The sequence below is a fragment of the Gigantopelta aegis genome, chromosome 2, assembly GCF_016097555.1.
Source record: "Gigantopelta aegis isolate Gae_Host chromosome 2, Gae_host_genome, whole genome shotgun sequence".
NCBI classification, from domain to species: Eukaryota; Metazoa; Mollusca; class Gastropoda; order Neomphalida; family Peltospiridae; genus Gigantopelta; species Gigantopelta aegis.
This window is the reverse complement of record NC_054700.1, coordinates 19,362,358-19,378,187: the sequence shown is the minus strand read 5'-3', so window position 1 is coordinate 19,378,187 and position 15,830 is coordinate 19,362,358. Positions and strand designations below refer to the sequence as shown.

Below are 15,830 nucleotides of genomic sequence, written 5' to 3'. Positions count from 1 at the left end.
GTTATATAGATATATATGGGTATTATATATATACATCTATCTATCTATCTATCTATCTATCTATCTATATATATATACATACATACATAGATGCATGCATGGCTGTCTTGATGACACACATACACACACACACACACACACACACACACACACACACACACACTCATACACACATTTTGGGGTTTCGCGAAACACAGCTTAACTGACATTTAAAAAAAAAATCCAAACTGTGTGGGCTTATTTCTTTTCTTTTTTTTCCCCAGTTTTTATTTATCGTTTTTGAATTTCTATTAAACAAATTATAAAATTTCAGTCGCCGTCTGCAGCTAATCGTAAGGCACAGGTGCACGCAAACCCAACGATGACCATAAACACATTAACAAGATGATATTTGCCCGTGAAAGTCTCCCTCAGTCCTTCCAGAAAAGTCACATACATGAACGTTCCTGTAGCCACCGCTTGTAGTATCCCAGCAGAGTACGATTTGGCCTCTTGGTTGAATTGAGCTTCCGTAACAATCGTCCCGATACCAACACCCACTGGTGCAACCAACGAAAATACGAACAGATAGAGCATGGCTTCTTTGACTTTGCCATAATGCGACTCCAGAAACGAGAGTCCTAAACTGAAAGCAACGAGAGTCTTGTGAACGCTCATCGCTGCCAAGAGAGTCCACACCAGCACCGTGGTTGCTTGGAGACCTATTACCAGTCCATCGAAGATCGTGTGCAGCGACAGGGCTAGCAGTAACATAATGGACCGCAGACCGGTTATTTTTACAAGGTGGTGATGATGGCTGTGATGATGATGGCTGTGATGATCACGATGATGGTCATGATGGTGACCGTCGTGATGTTGCTTCTGTCCATACACCAATGCCGATTTATCCGAGCCTGGCGTAGCTTCACCAAAGATGATCTGATTATTATCCAGCAACGGTTTGATCTCTTTTCGTTTACACAGTCCATTTTCTATGGGCAGAGTCGCAACGATCGACCCTCCATCATTGGTGGCCAGATCCGATTCACTCGTCAAAGAATCACTGACGGATCCGTAGTGTACGTAAGTCGACGAATCTGGACCATCTTCTACCGAAGAGCAAGAGCTGTGGACGGCGGTGCCCTTGGCTTTTATAAACTTCACGGGAGTTTCTTGCGGGTCCTTGGTTTCCTGGCAGGCTATCGCGACATTTTCTATTACAAACAGCAGCAGAAACCCCAGTCCGACTGTCAGCTCGGTCACGGGGTAGTCTGTGTGTCCCAGGACCGCCGTCAAGGCACTGCGGGCTTCAGGCAGAAGATGCAGAAGACATGTGCCCAGGAAAATACCGGCGGCAAAACTCTTGAGAAGTTTGACCTTGTCGTCTGCTCTTCCCTTGTTGTTCGCTAGGTAGTTCCTCAGGAAGAAGAACGGCACAACTCCTCCTAAAAGAGTCACGAGGAATATAACAAGAGTTGAAATGATTTTCACTTCCACTTTATCCATCTGTAGCGAGTTGATATGATGTAGAACAACATGCGCGACACAGGTCTTATGATAGGGCTACCGTACTGGAAGATTACTGCACTATCTGGCCAAAGTTCAGTCAACCGCTTGTCGCTAAAATCTGACTAGACACAGTAAACCGAATTAGCACTTCGGGAACCAATCGAACTAGTTCGCGAATGTTGGCGAAACGTTTGCTGGCTGAACTTGGTGCAGATGCCGGGCCAACGGGGAACGTGCATGGTCCTTTTGAAGGTATATATAAGGGCACGTTAATAGATTGTTCTTATTCGTATCCGAAAAATTATTGCTGCCAAAAAAAAAATGGTATACCCTGCTGCAGTGGTTTGTTGAAACACACTGTCGCAAATATAACTGTAGTGTCTTGTAGAGGGTTACGGAAGAAAATGATTTTTTTTTTTTTTTTAGTAAAATGAAACGAAAGTCCCTCTGTAGATCAAAGACTGCTGGTATTTACGAGCTCTTGATTTAGATTCACAGACGGATCAAAGCCAAACCTCGACACTCGTTATCCGCATTCGATATACTGTACACACGCACATCTTAACCAAACGGTCCTTTCCGGACCACAGTCGTTGCAAAGTTCAGTCGCATGACGTGGCCGCTGTTGTCCCGCGCGGTTTTACCGGCTCCTCGAAACGACGGCGTCGGCTCTGCTCTCTTAAAACAGCACGACGTTCGAGAGAAAAACGTCGACAGCAGCACGTTAAAGAAACAGTGTGATCAAAGAAAGTGTTTGTCAGTAAACATCGGTCACTGCTGGGGGTATACCAAAATACACCGTGAAGCCAGAATAAGAACGCGTGCTAAAAATACGAAGATTGTCCTCAAAAAAAAAAAAATATCTTCGACATCGTTCTGACGTAAAATGACCTACGCAGTGAGAAATAATGTGTTTTTATTCAACCACGCAGTTATTACATCTCACTCGTGGTATGTGCTGTCCTTTTTGTGGGATGGTGCATAAAAAGATTCATTGCTACTAATGAAAAAAACATGTAGCGGGTTTTCTCTCTACTGACTGTCAAAATGACCATATGTTTGACATCCAATAGCCGATGATTAATAAATCAATGTGCTCTAGTGGTGTCGTTAAACAAAACAAACTATCTCACATCTAAATACGAACGCGTGATAAAAATACGAAGATTGTCCTCAAAAGAAAAAAATATCTTCAACGTAAATGACCTATGGAGTAATACATAATGTGTTTATTCCACCACGCACAGTGTTTACATCTCACCCGTGGTATGTGAAAAAGAAAGAAATGTTTTATTTAACGACGCACTCAACACATTTTAGTTACGGTTATATGGAAGAAGGAATGTAATGTTTTATTTAACGACGCACTCAACACATTTTATTTACTGTTATATCAGACGTATGGTTAAGGACCACACAGATATTGAGAGGGGAAACCCGCTGTCGACACGTGATAGGTTGCTCTTTTCGATTAGCAGTAAGGGATCTTTTATATACACCATACCACAGACAGGATAGTACATACCACAGCCTTTGTTATACCAGTTGTGCAGCACTGGCTGGAACGAGAAATAGCCAATGGGTCCACCGATAGGGATCGATCCCAAACCGACCGCGCATCAAGGGAACGCTTTTCCACTGGGCTACGTCCCCCCCCCCCCCCCCCCCCCCCCCCCCCCCCCCGGTTATATGGCGTCAGACATATGGTTAAGGACCACACAGATATTAAGAGAGGAAACCCGATGTCGCCACTTCATTGGCTACTCTTTTCGATTAGCAGCAAGGGTTCTTTTATATGTACCATGCCACAGACATTACCACGACCTTTGATATACCAGTCGTGGTGCACTGGCTGGGACCAATGGGTCCACGCACGGGGATCGATCCCAGACCAGTGTTCGAGATTAAATTTTTTGGCCAGTATCCCAGTTGGATACTAACATTTCAAAATCTGGTATCCCACCTGAGAATTTAGTATTATATGGCATCCCGGTGGGATCCTGGGTTCTTGTAGTCTGGTATCCAAAATTAAATTCTGGTATCCCCGGGATATCGGGATACCGTTAATCTCGAACACTGCAGACCGACCGCTCATCGAGCGAGCGCTTTACCACTGGGCTACGTCCCACCTTTGTCTGTGGGATGGTGCATATAAAAGATCCCTTGCTACCAATGAAAACAAAATGTAGCGGTTTCCTCTTTATGACTGTCAAAATGACCATATGTTTGACATCCAATAGTTGATGTTTAATAAATCAATGCGCTCTAGTGGTGTATGTTTAACAAAACAAGCTTTAACTGTGTGTGTAGGCACCGACGAAACATACATTGGTTTGTAATAAACGAAATAACGACACAGCAATTCCCTTTGTTACGCCAAACCGACCTCTGTGGTGTCGTGGTTAAACCATCGGACACAAGGCTGACAGATACTGGGTTCGCTGCCAGGTACCGGCTCCCACCGAGAGCGAGTTTTAACGACTCAATAGGTAAGTGCAAAACCACTACACCCTTTTCTTTCTCACTAATCACTAACAACTAACTCACTGTCCTGGACAGACAGCTCAAATAGCTGAAGTCTGAGCCCAGGACAGCGTACTTGAACCTTAATTGGATATAAGCACGAAAATAAGTTGAAATGAAATGAATAAATAAATGAATGTTACGCCAAGCTTCAAACGATACCATAACGACAGTTAAAGTTCATTTTGTTTAACGACAGCACTAGAGCACGTTGATTAATTAATCATCGGCTGTTGGATGTCAAACATTTGGTTATTCTCACACGTAGTCATCAGAGGAAACGCACTACATTTTTTTCTAATTCAACGAGGGATTTTTTTATATATCCCCACAAACACTATAAAACACGTATCACATCTTTGAGTTTGACCAGTTGTAGTGCACTGGTTAGAACGTGATAAACCCCAATCGTTTGAATGAATCCACCGAGGGTGGTTCGAACCTGCGACGCAAGCACCTCAAGCGCGTACTCAACCGACTGAGCTAAATCCAGCCCCCCCCCCCCCCCCCCCCCCCACACCCCCCCCCCCCCCCGACACACCACCACCACCACCGCCACCACCATAACGACAGCAAAACGACACTTTTGACTGTCGGCCAACCTATTGGTATCTTGTCGTTCGCGCCATTTTACGAAGTCGCTATGGCCTAATGACCGATATCTTTTAGAACATTGTCCCTGATAAACAAACAAACAAACAAACAATCAAACAAACAATCAGTAATGAAACACTTACCTCTATTCCTATATCCACTTTTGAACACCTGTAGAAAACATTGACACGGAACAGAACAGTAGCTAGCACAGATATTTCACAATTATTGTCACGGGGATTCTATAATTCCCGTAACCGAATAAAACACGATTATCAAAATCTCTCTCCTAACTGTATATCTATTAGATCTCTCTGTAACAGGCTGTTAAACCTAGTATGGCTCGTCTCTAGGTATGATCAGAGATACGATCTTATATAAAGTATATATAATATAGCACGTTAGTTCTCTAGAAAACACAACAAAAACACAATACACTTTGGAATCTGTATTAATCTACGCTGACAAATGTACAGCCGTAGTAGTAAATTAATAACAACAATAATAACAACCCAGAACTGATCACTTAATTAGTTAATCTCTGGGTGTCTAGTTACACAATATGCGAATCACTTCACCGTTACACCACACCCGCACGTGTGATAATTGAGAAACGCTTACAGGAGAAGTTAATTAATAAAGGAATTACAACACCATTCCTAACTGGTTAATTTATAATTAACCCTTACTACTCGTTCAGTAACGTGTGATAATTTAGGAACGCTTCTTGGGGAACTTAATTAATAAAGGAATTACAGCTCTATTCCTAACGGGTTAATTTTTAATTAACCCTAACTACTCTTCAGTAATCTTGTAACACAGAATTAATACTTATCACAATAAAGACAATAACCTACAGTGTACCTAGGGTCTTCTAGGATGACTGGCTAAGCTTTATATTACCAAATACTCATATAATGTTAGAACAATAAGTCTACGATTTACTTCGTCAGATGACCGAAGACACTGTCTAAAGAATATTGGTATAATACAGTATTAAAATATTTAAGTCACATCAATCACATCAAGGTTATACACAGAGCAGAAATGATATTTACCAAAGTCCAAACGGACTAACGTTCCTCCGGAGCCTTCCTAATCGTTCTCCTAGATCTCTCTAAATTCTAGCTATTTATTCCAAAATCAGAATTGGCCTGAGGGAACAAAGCGGCACCTCACGTATCATCTCATAGTCTACCTCGGTATATTTCTCTCTGATCGTCAGACTACTGACGCCATCGTCGCCAAAACGCGGTTGTAAAACCCGCACTCGCAGAGGTATTACGTAACATGGCCTCCACAGCGGGACTAAGTGCATATTGGAACGCAAGAATCGCGCGAGAAGTATTACGTAACAAGTTGTCCACCTGGGCTACGGGCAATAAACTGCACACGGCACCCTAACACAATTAAAATCGCCACAGGCGAAACAAATTAAGAGCATGTACCGTGACACACCCCCACCTCAAAAAGGATATTTCCTCTACTCTAGGAATAGGGAAATATACTACATTAAAACAAAAAGGTGCGTTAACCGACGCATACGGGCATTTATAACACATGTAATAATAAGGTGACTACCAGTAATCACACTGAGTCTCTGAGTCCCTGGTATACAAAAATATATATAAACAAAACAGAAATAAAGAATGTCAACACATTATCATAACGTTCAACTTCGGGACAGGGCATCAGCGATTACATTGGATGTGCCCTTGATATGTTCAATGGTAATTGGGTATTCTTGCAGAAGAAGACTCCATCTCAAAACTCTCTGGTTGGAGGCTTTCATTAGGATGGTCCAGTCCGTCTTCGTCTTCCTGGAACAGCACAGCTCCAGCACCCACGTCACTGGCACCCATAGCTAGCTTGAAAGGCACTCGGTAGTCTGGTGCTGCCATCACGGGAGACGAGTAGCGCCTCTGCTTGAGCCGGTTGAATGACTTCTCGCATTCACCTGACCAATGGAACTTCGTGTTCTTCCTTTTCAGCGTCGCACGTTTTCCAGGTTTTCTCCGATAGGCATGCTGTCGAATCTGTGTAGCGTTGGGTTCCCAGCGCACATCTTGGCTTAAGGTATTGGTAACCGTTGGAAGGTCCCGACAAATGGAAACATTGTCTTGTATCAATGTAGTCAGCTTTGCTCGCTGGGGGTTCAAGTCTGCTAGAATCTGGCCGTTGGCCAACTTGACCTCTGCAGTCTTGACGTCATCACCGGAAATTGAGTGTCTCTCAATTTGGACCGGTCCCTCTGGAACTATCGGCAGTCTGTCAAAATAACCTTTTAGCAAATTGATGTGACAATACCTACTTTTCCTAACCCTATCAGGAGTGTTTATCACATACCCTGTCTCATTAACCCGTTTGTGCACAACATAGGGCCCGAAATACCTATTCTGCACAGAACCCCGTTTAATGGGAAGGTACAGCAGCACCTTATCCCCTGGTTTAAATTCCCGACTCTTAGCCTTCCTATCAAACACTGATTTTATTTTGCTCTGAGCATGGCTCAGTTGCGTCATAGCTAGTTCGGTCGCCGGCAACCTCCGATTTCTAACTCTCTTATTTATTAATGCTCCCTTGTCCACAGTTAACAAGGTAGTGCGAACTGCCAACAAATTTGGATCAGCCCCCTGCTCTAGTACTAACTCTTGTCTAATACAAGGTAAGTCCCCTCTATCAAACACAACTGGTTCAATTCCCCTCTGCGGGAGATCAACAGGTTCCACCACATTTAATTCCTCAGTTGACTTGTCTACAATTTTACTGATAACCTCATCCACTCCAAGTTCATGGCTCACACACGTATCAGACAAATCACAAATATCCTCTGCGTCTTGTGCTAACCTACTGGTCATATCCCTGGTCATTACACACGCAGGATATTTAATCTCATCAACCTCACACTCTTCTATTGGTAACGTGCTGTCTTTAATTAACAGTTGGTCACATTTCGGCTGACAACACTGACTAGTCAAATCATTTCCCAACAAAACTCCTATGTTTTCAACAGGCAAGTCCTTCACAACACCCATAACGACTGGTCCCGTCACAAACTTCGAACACAAGAAAACCTTATGTAACCGGACAACCATATTTTCTCCAGTAACCGAGGTTAAAACCAAACTACGTCCTATGTCTGAATTTTCAATACCAGCTAAACACTCTTGCGTTATCAGACTCTGACTACACCCGGTATCTCTATAGATTGATATTGGCTTAGGACACAACTCTTGTTTCACATCACAAACCATACCAGTGGACACATACGGGTTTACTTTCTCTGCCATGGGACTAACCATTAACTCTCTCGCTAACGGAGCTGACCTCACTAAACCGACCACTTGCGCATTATCGCGTTTCCTTTTAAAACAATCCCCGATAAGATGGTTATCCTTTTTACAGTAACTGCAATGTGGACGAAAAGTTCGTGCATTGGCTGATAATGCAGGTCTATCCTTACTTTGCCCACCAGGTGCATTCCTGGCCTGACTAGCTGACCAACTAGATGACTCTCCCCGATAGTTACCTTCCCGGGAAAAACCTGGCTGAAATTTCTTCTTATCACCCTGTTGTAAAGAGCTACCCGGTACTGCCTGAGCTTTGTGTATTAACACGTAATCATCTGCCACTATGCCTGCCTCCTCTATCTTTTTGACATCACGATCCTCTAAATGAATACGTAAGCTAACTGGTAATCCATTTTTAATGTCCTGTAAGATCAACAACTCCCGTAACTCGGTATATGACTCTACCTGATGAGAAACAACCCATTTATCAAACATCCCTGCCTTCTTAGCCACAAACTCACTATAAGACTGACCCTGCGTTTTTCTCAACTCGCTATACCGTAACCGATAATCCTCAGGTCGTAATTCATAAGCCCTCAACACTGCAGCCTTAACTAAGTCGTACTGACTTGCTCGCTCATCACTCATTGAATTATAAGCTATACTAGCCTTCCCCTTAAACTTAGACACGGCTAACAATGTCCACTTAGACTCCGGCCAATTTAGCTGCTTAGCGGCCCGTTCAAAAAGTTGAAAGAACATATCTATTTCCTCGTCATCAAATACCGGCACTGATCTATAAGCCTCCGACATGTTAAACCCATTTCCGGCTTCTCGTCTGACTTCTTCAGTATTCAACTTTAACTCATGTTCCACTTTTAATTTTGCTAACTGGAATTCTCTATCCCTATCTCTCTCTTCTCTCTCTCTCTCTCTATCTCTCTCTCTCTCTCTCTATCCCTCTCTCTCTCTTCTCTATCTCTACTTCTTTCTCTCTATCTCTATGTCTCTCTTCTCTATCTTCTCTTCTCTCTCTCTCTCTCTCTCTCTCTATCCCTATCTTCTTTTTCTCTATCTCTATCTTCTCTTTCTCTATCCCTCTCTCTATCCAATGCACGTTCTTCTCTTTCTCTCTCTTTCTCTTCTCTTTCGTACTCAAGCTTTTTAAAAGCTAATTGTTGTTCCACACTTAACTCATTTATCTCTATCTCTGGAACAATCTCACTGTCTTCCATAACAGGCCTATCACCAAAAACTTCCTGGATAATAATTGTCTTTATATCACCTAAGGTTTTAGCTGATGTTAAATCAATTTCTCGCTCACCCGCGATTTCAACTAACTCGGCCTTACGTGCTCGCTTAATCTCCACTACACTGAGCGTAGGCCTATCCAGCAAATTCTTATCCATGTTTAGATATGACGCACTTATTATTAATTAATTTTCTAGTGAACAACGTGCTACTTCTGGTTAATTTGTAAAATTAATTTATAAAGCCCCCATTTACAAACAATACTTTTTTAAATATGCATGTCCCGTTTCAGATCCGGGACGAGCGCCCCAATTTTCTACTCCTGTCACGGGGATTCTATAATTCCCGTAACCGAATAAAACACGATTATCAAAATCTCTCTCCTAACTGTATATCTATTAGATCTCTCTGTAACAGGCTGTTAAACCTAGTATGGCTCGTCTCTAGGTATGATCAGAGATACGATCTTATATAAAGTATATATAATATAGCACGTTAGTTCTCTAGAAAACACAACAAAAACACAATACACTTTGGAATCTGTATTAATCTACGCTGACAAATGTACAGCCGTAGTAGTAAATTAATAACAACAATAATAACAACCCAGAACTGATCACTTAATTAGTTAATCTCTGGGTGTCTAGTTACACAATATGCGAATCACTTCACCGTTACACCACACCCGCACGTGTGATAATTGAGAAACGCTTACAGGAGAAGTTAATTAATAAAGGAATTACAACACCATTCCTAACTGGTTAATTTATAATTAACCCTTACTACTCGTTCAGTAACGTGTGATAATTTAGGAACGCTTCTTGGGGAACTTAATTAATAAAGGAATTACAGCTCTATTCCTAACGGGTTAATTTTTAATTAACCCTAACTACTCTTCAGTAATCTTGTAACACAGAATTAATACTTATCACAATAAAGACAATAACCTACAGTGTACCTAGGGTCTTCTAGGATGACTGGCTAAGCTTTATATTACCAAATACTCATATAATGTTAGAACAATAAGTCTACGATTTACTTCGTCAGATGACCGAAGACACTGTCTAAAGAATATTGGTATAATACAGTATTAAAATATTTAAGTCACATCAATCACATCAAGGTTATACACAGAGCAGAAATGATATTTACCAAAGTCCAAACGGACTAACGTTCCTCCGGAGCCTTCCTAATCGTTCTCCTAGATCTCTCTAAATTCTAGCTATTTATTCCAAAATCAGAATTGGCCTGGGGGAGAACAAAGCGGCACCTCACGTATCATCTCATATTCTACCTCGGTATATTTCTCTCTGATCGTCAGACTACTGACGCCATCGTCGCCAAATCGCAGTTGTAAAACCCGCACTCGCAGAGGTATTACGTAACTACTCGCCACATGGCCTCCACAGCGGGACTAAGTGCATATTGGAACGCAAGAATCGCGCGAGAAGTATTACGTAACAAGTTGTCCACCTGGGCTACGGGCAATAAACTGCACACGGCACCCTAACACAATTAAAATCGCCACAGGCGAAACAAATTAAGAGCATGTACCGTGACACACCCCCACCTCAAAAAGGATATTTCCTCTACTCTAGGAATAGGGAAATATACTACATTAAAACAAAAAGGTGCGTTAACCGACGCATACGGGCATTTATAACACATGTAATAATAAGGTGACTACCAGTAATCACACTGAGTCTCTGAGTCCCTGGTATACAAAAATAGAATATATATAAAACAAAACAGAAATAAAGAATGTCAACACATTATCATAACGTTCAACTTCGGGACAGGGCATCAGCGATTACATTGGATGTGCCCTTGATATGTTCAATGGTAATTGGGTATTCTTGCAGAAGAAGACTCCATCTCAAAACTCTCTGGTTGGAGGCTTTCATTAGGATGGTCCAGTCCGTCTTCGTCTTCCTGGAACAGCACAGCTCCAGCACCCACGTCACTGGCACCCATAGCTAGCTTGAAAGGCACTCGGTAGTCTGGTGCTGCCATCACGGGAGACGAGTAGCGCCTCTGCTTGAGCCGGTTGAATGACTTCTCGCATTCACCTGACCAATGGAACTTCGTGTTCTTCCTTTTCAGCGTCGCACGTTTTCCAGGTTTTCTCCGATAGGCATGCTGTCGAATCTGTGTAGCGTTGGGTTCCCAGCGCACATCTTGGCTTAAGGTATTGGTAACCGTTGGAAGGTCCCGACAAATGGAAACATTGTCTTGTATCAATGTAGTCAGCTTTGCTCGCTGGGGGTTCAAGTCTGCTAGAATCTGGCCGTTGGCCAACTTGACCTCTGCAGTCTTGACGTCATCACCGGAAATTGAGTGTCTCTCAATTTGGACCGGTCCCTCTGGAACTATCGGCAGTCTGTCAAAATAACCTTTTAGCAAATTGATGTGACAATACCTACTTTTCCTAACCCTATCAGGAGTGTTTATCACATACCCTGTCTCATTAACCCGTTTGTGCACAACATAGGGCCCGAAATACCTATTCTGCACAGAACCCCGTTTAATGGGAAGGTACAGCAGCACCTTATCCCCTGGTTTAAATTCCCGACTCTTAGCCTTCCTATCAAACACTGATTTTATTTTGCTCTGAGCATGGCTCAGTTGCGTCATAGCTAGTTCGGTCGCCGGCAACCTCCGATTTCTAACTCTCTTATTTATTAATGCTCCCTTGTCCACAGTTAACAAGGTAGTGCGAACTGCCAACAAATTTGGATCAGCCCCCTGCTCTAGTACTAACTCTTGTCTAATACAAGGTAAGTCCCCTCTATCAAACACAACTGGTTCAATTCCCCTCTGCGGGAGATCAACAGGTTCCACCACATTTAATTCCTCAGTTGACTTGTCTACAATTTTACTGATAACCTCATCCACTCCAAGTTCATGGCTCACACACGTATCAGACAAATCACAAATATCCTCTGCGTCTTGTGCTAACCTACTGGTCATATCCCTGGTCATTACACAAGCAGGATATTTAATCTCATCAACCTCACACTCTTCTATTGGTAACGTGCTGTCTTTAATTAACAGTTGGTCACATTTCGGCTGACAACACTGACTAGTCAAATCATTTCCCAACAAAACTCCTATGTTTTCAACAGGCAAGTCCTTCACAACACCCATAACGACTGGTCCCGTCACAAACTTCGAACACAAGAAAACCTTATGTAACCGGACAACCATATTTTCTCCAGTAACCGAGGTTAAAACCAAACTACGTCCTATGTCTGAATTTTCAATACCAGCTAAACACTCTTGCGTTATCAGACTCTGACTACACCCGGTATCTCTATAGATTGATATTGGCTTAGGACACAACTCTTGTTTCACATCACAAACCATACCAGTGGACACATACGGGTTTACTTTCTCTGCCATGGGACTAACCATTAACTCTCTCGCTAACGGAGCTGACCTCACTAAACCGACCACTTGCGCATTATCGCGTTTCCTTTTAAAACAATCCCCGATAAGATGGTTATCCTTTTTACAGTAACTGCAATGTGGACGAAAAGTTCGTGCATTGGCTGATAATGCAGGTCTATCCTTACTTTGCCCACCAGGTGCATTCCTGGCCTGACTAGCTGACCAACTAGATGACTCTCCCCGATAGTTACCTTCCCGGGAAAAACCTGGCTGAAATTTCTTCTTATCACCCTGTTGTAAAGAGCTACCCGGTACTGCCTGAGCTTTGTGTATTAACACGTAATCATCTGCCACTATGCCTGCCTCCTCTATCTTTTTGACATCACGATCCTCTAAATGAATACGTAAGCTAACTGGTAATCCATTTTTAATGTCCTGTAAGATCAACAACTCCCGTAACTCGGTATATGACTCTACCTGATGAGAAATAACCCATTTATCAAACATACCTGCCTTCTTAGCCACAAACTCACTATAAGACTGACCCTGCGTTTTTCTCAACTCGCTATACCGTAACCGATAATCCTCAGGTCGTAATTCATAAGCCCTCAACACTGCAGCCTTAACTAAGTCGTACTGACTTGCTCGCTCATCACTCATTGAATTATAAGCTATACTAGCCTTCCCCTTAAACTTAGACACGGCTAACAATGTCCACTTAGACTCCGGCCAGTTTAGCTGCTTAGCGGCCCGTTCAAAAAGTTGAAAGAACATATCTATTTCCTCGTCATCAAATACCGGCACTGATCTATAAGCCTCCGACATGTTAAACCCATTTCCGGCTTCTCGTCTGACTTCTTCAGTATTCAACTTTAACTCATTTTCCACTTTTAATTTTGCTAACTGGAATTCTCTATCCCTATCTCTCTCTTCTCTCTCTCTCTCTCTCTATCTCTCTCTCTCTCTTCTCTATCCCTCTCTCTATCTTCTCTATCTCTACCTTCTTTCTCTCTATCTCTATGTCTGTCTTCTCTATCTCTCTCTTCTCTTTCTCTCTCTCTCTCTCTATCCCTATCTTCTTTTTCTCTATCTCTATCTTCTCTTTCTCTATCCCTCTCTCTATCCAATGCACGTTCTTCTCTTTCTCTCTCTTTCTCTTCTCTTTCGTACTCAAGCTTTTTAAAAGCTAATTGTTGTTCCACACTTAACTCATTTATCTCTATCTCTGGAACAATCTCACTGTCTTCCATAACAGGCCTATCACCAAAAACTTCCTGGATAATAATTGTCTTTATATCACCTAAAGTTTTAGCTGATGTTAAATCAATTTCTCGCTCACCCGCGATTTCAACTAACTCGGCCTTACGTGCTCGCTTAATCTCCACTACACTAAGCGTAGGCCTATCCAGCAAATTCTTATCCATGTTTAGATATGACGCACTTATTATTAATTAATTTTCTAGTGAACAACGTGCTACTTCTGGTTAATTTGTAAAATTAATTTATAAAGCCCCCATTTACAAACAATACTTTTTTAAATATGCATGTCCCGTTTCAGATCCGGGACGAGCGCCCCAATTTTCTACTCCTGTCACGGGGATTCTATAATTCCCGTAACCGAATAAAACACGATTATCAAAATCTCTCTCCTAACTGTATATCTATTAGATCTCTCTGTAACAGGCTGTTAAACCTAGTATGGCTCGTCTCTAGGTATGATCAGAGATACGATCTTATATAAAGTATATATAATATAGCACGTTAGTTCTCTAGAAAACACAACAAAAACACAATACACTTTGGAATCTGTATTAATCTACGCTGACAAATGTACAGCCGTAGTAGTAAATTAATAACAACAATAATAACAACCCAGAACTGATCACTTAATTAGTTAATCTCTGGGTGTCTAGTTACACAATATGCGAATCACTTCACCGTTACACCACACCCGCACGTGTGATAATTGAGAAACGCTTACAGGAGAAGTTAATTAATAAAGGAATTACAACACCATTCCTAACTGGTTAATTTATAATTAACCCTTACTACTCGTTCAGTAACGTGTGATAATTTAGGAACGCTTCTTGGGGAACTTAATTAATAAAGGAATTACAGCTCTATTCCTAACGGGTTAATTTTTAATTAACCCTAACTACTCTTCAGTAATCTTGTAACACAGAATTAATACTTATCACAATAAAGACAATAACCTACAGTGTACCTAGGGTCTTCTAGGATGACTGGCTAAGCTTTATATTACCAAATACTCATATAATGTTAGAACAATAAGTCTACGATTTACTTCGTCAGATGACCGAAGACACTGTCTAAAGAATATTGGTATAATACAGTATTAAAATATTTAAGTCACATCAATCACATCAAGGTTATACACAGAGCAGAAATGATATTTACCAAAGTCCAAACGGACTAACGTTCCTCCGGAGCCTTCCTAATCGTTCTCCTAGATCTCTCTAAATTCTAGCTATTTATTCTAAAATCAGAATTGGCCTGGGGGAGAACAAAGCGGCACCTCACGTATCATCTCATATTCTACCTCGGTATATTCTCTCTGATCGTCAGACTACTGACGCCATCGTCGCCAAATCGCAGTTGTAAAACCCGCACTCGCAGAGGTATTACGTAACTACTCGCCACATGGCCTCCACAGCGGGACTAAGTGCATATTGGAACGCAAGAATCGCGCGAGAAGTATTACGTAACAAGTTGTCCACCTGGGCTACGGGCAATAAACTGCACACGGCACCCTAACACAATTAAAATCGCCACAGGCGAAACAAATTAAGAGCATGTACCGTGACAATTATACTATTAGAAACATTTAAAATAAATATGATTATAAATGTCAAAAAGCGAGTCTGTTCGCACATTTCCAAATTTAAACTATATTCGTATGAATGTACGTAGTATCGCTTTGACATCAATAACCATATTTATAACGTCATAACATTGTTGACGTCACGACAAAGGAATGTCAACGTTTTTTATGGTAACGTTTCCGTGAATGTTTTTAAAAAGAAAGAGTCAAAATACCATTGTGTGTGTGTGTGTGTGTGTGTGTGTGTGTGTGTGTGTGTGTGTGTGTGTGTGCTTGATCTGGCAGGTATACTATCGTTTTAAACTTACAAGATACGAGCAATTATAAACATATATCAATGTACATTATTTTTTCGCTGCCCAAAGGTTATAAGTGTATATAACAAATTGAAGTAAATTTACGGGTCAGGACCCATATTCACAAAAAGGTGTAAATTTACGTCTACGACTAGC

General features: G+C 41.7%; 1 protein-coding gene across 1 annotated transcript; it reads right to left on the bottom strand.

Annotated features, from left to right (window-relative positions):
* Positions 1-309: 309 nt before the first annotated feature.
* LOC121387633 (zinc transporter ZIP1-like) lies at positions 310-1,485 on the bottom strand. Its single transcript, XM_041518809.1, has one exon. The coding sequence runs from the start codon at positions 1,483-1,485 to the stop codon at positions 310-312; it is 1,176 nt and encodes a 391-aa protein (XP_041374743.1).
* Between the last annotated feature and the right edge of the window lie 14,345 nt (positions 1,486-15,830).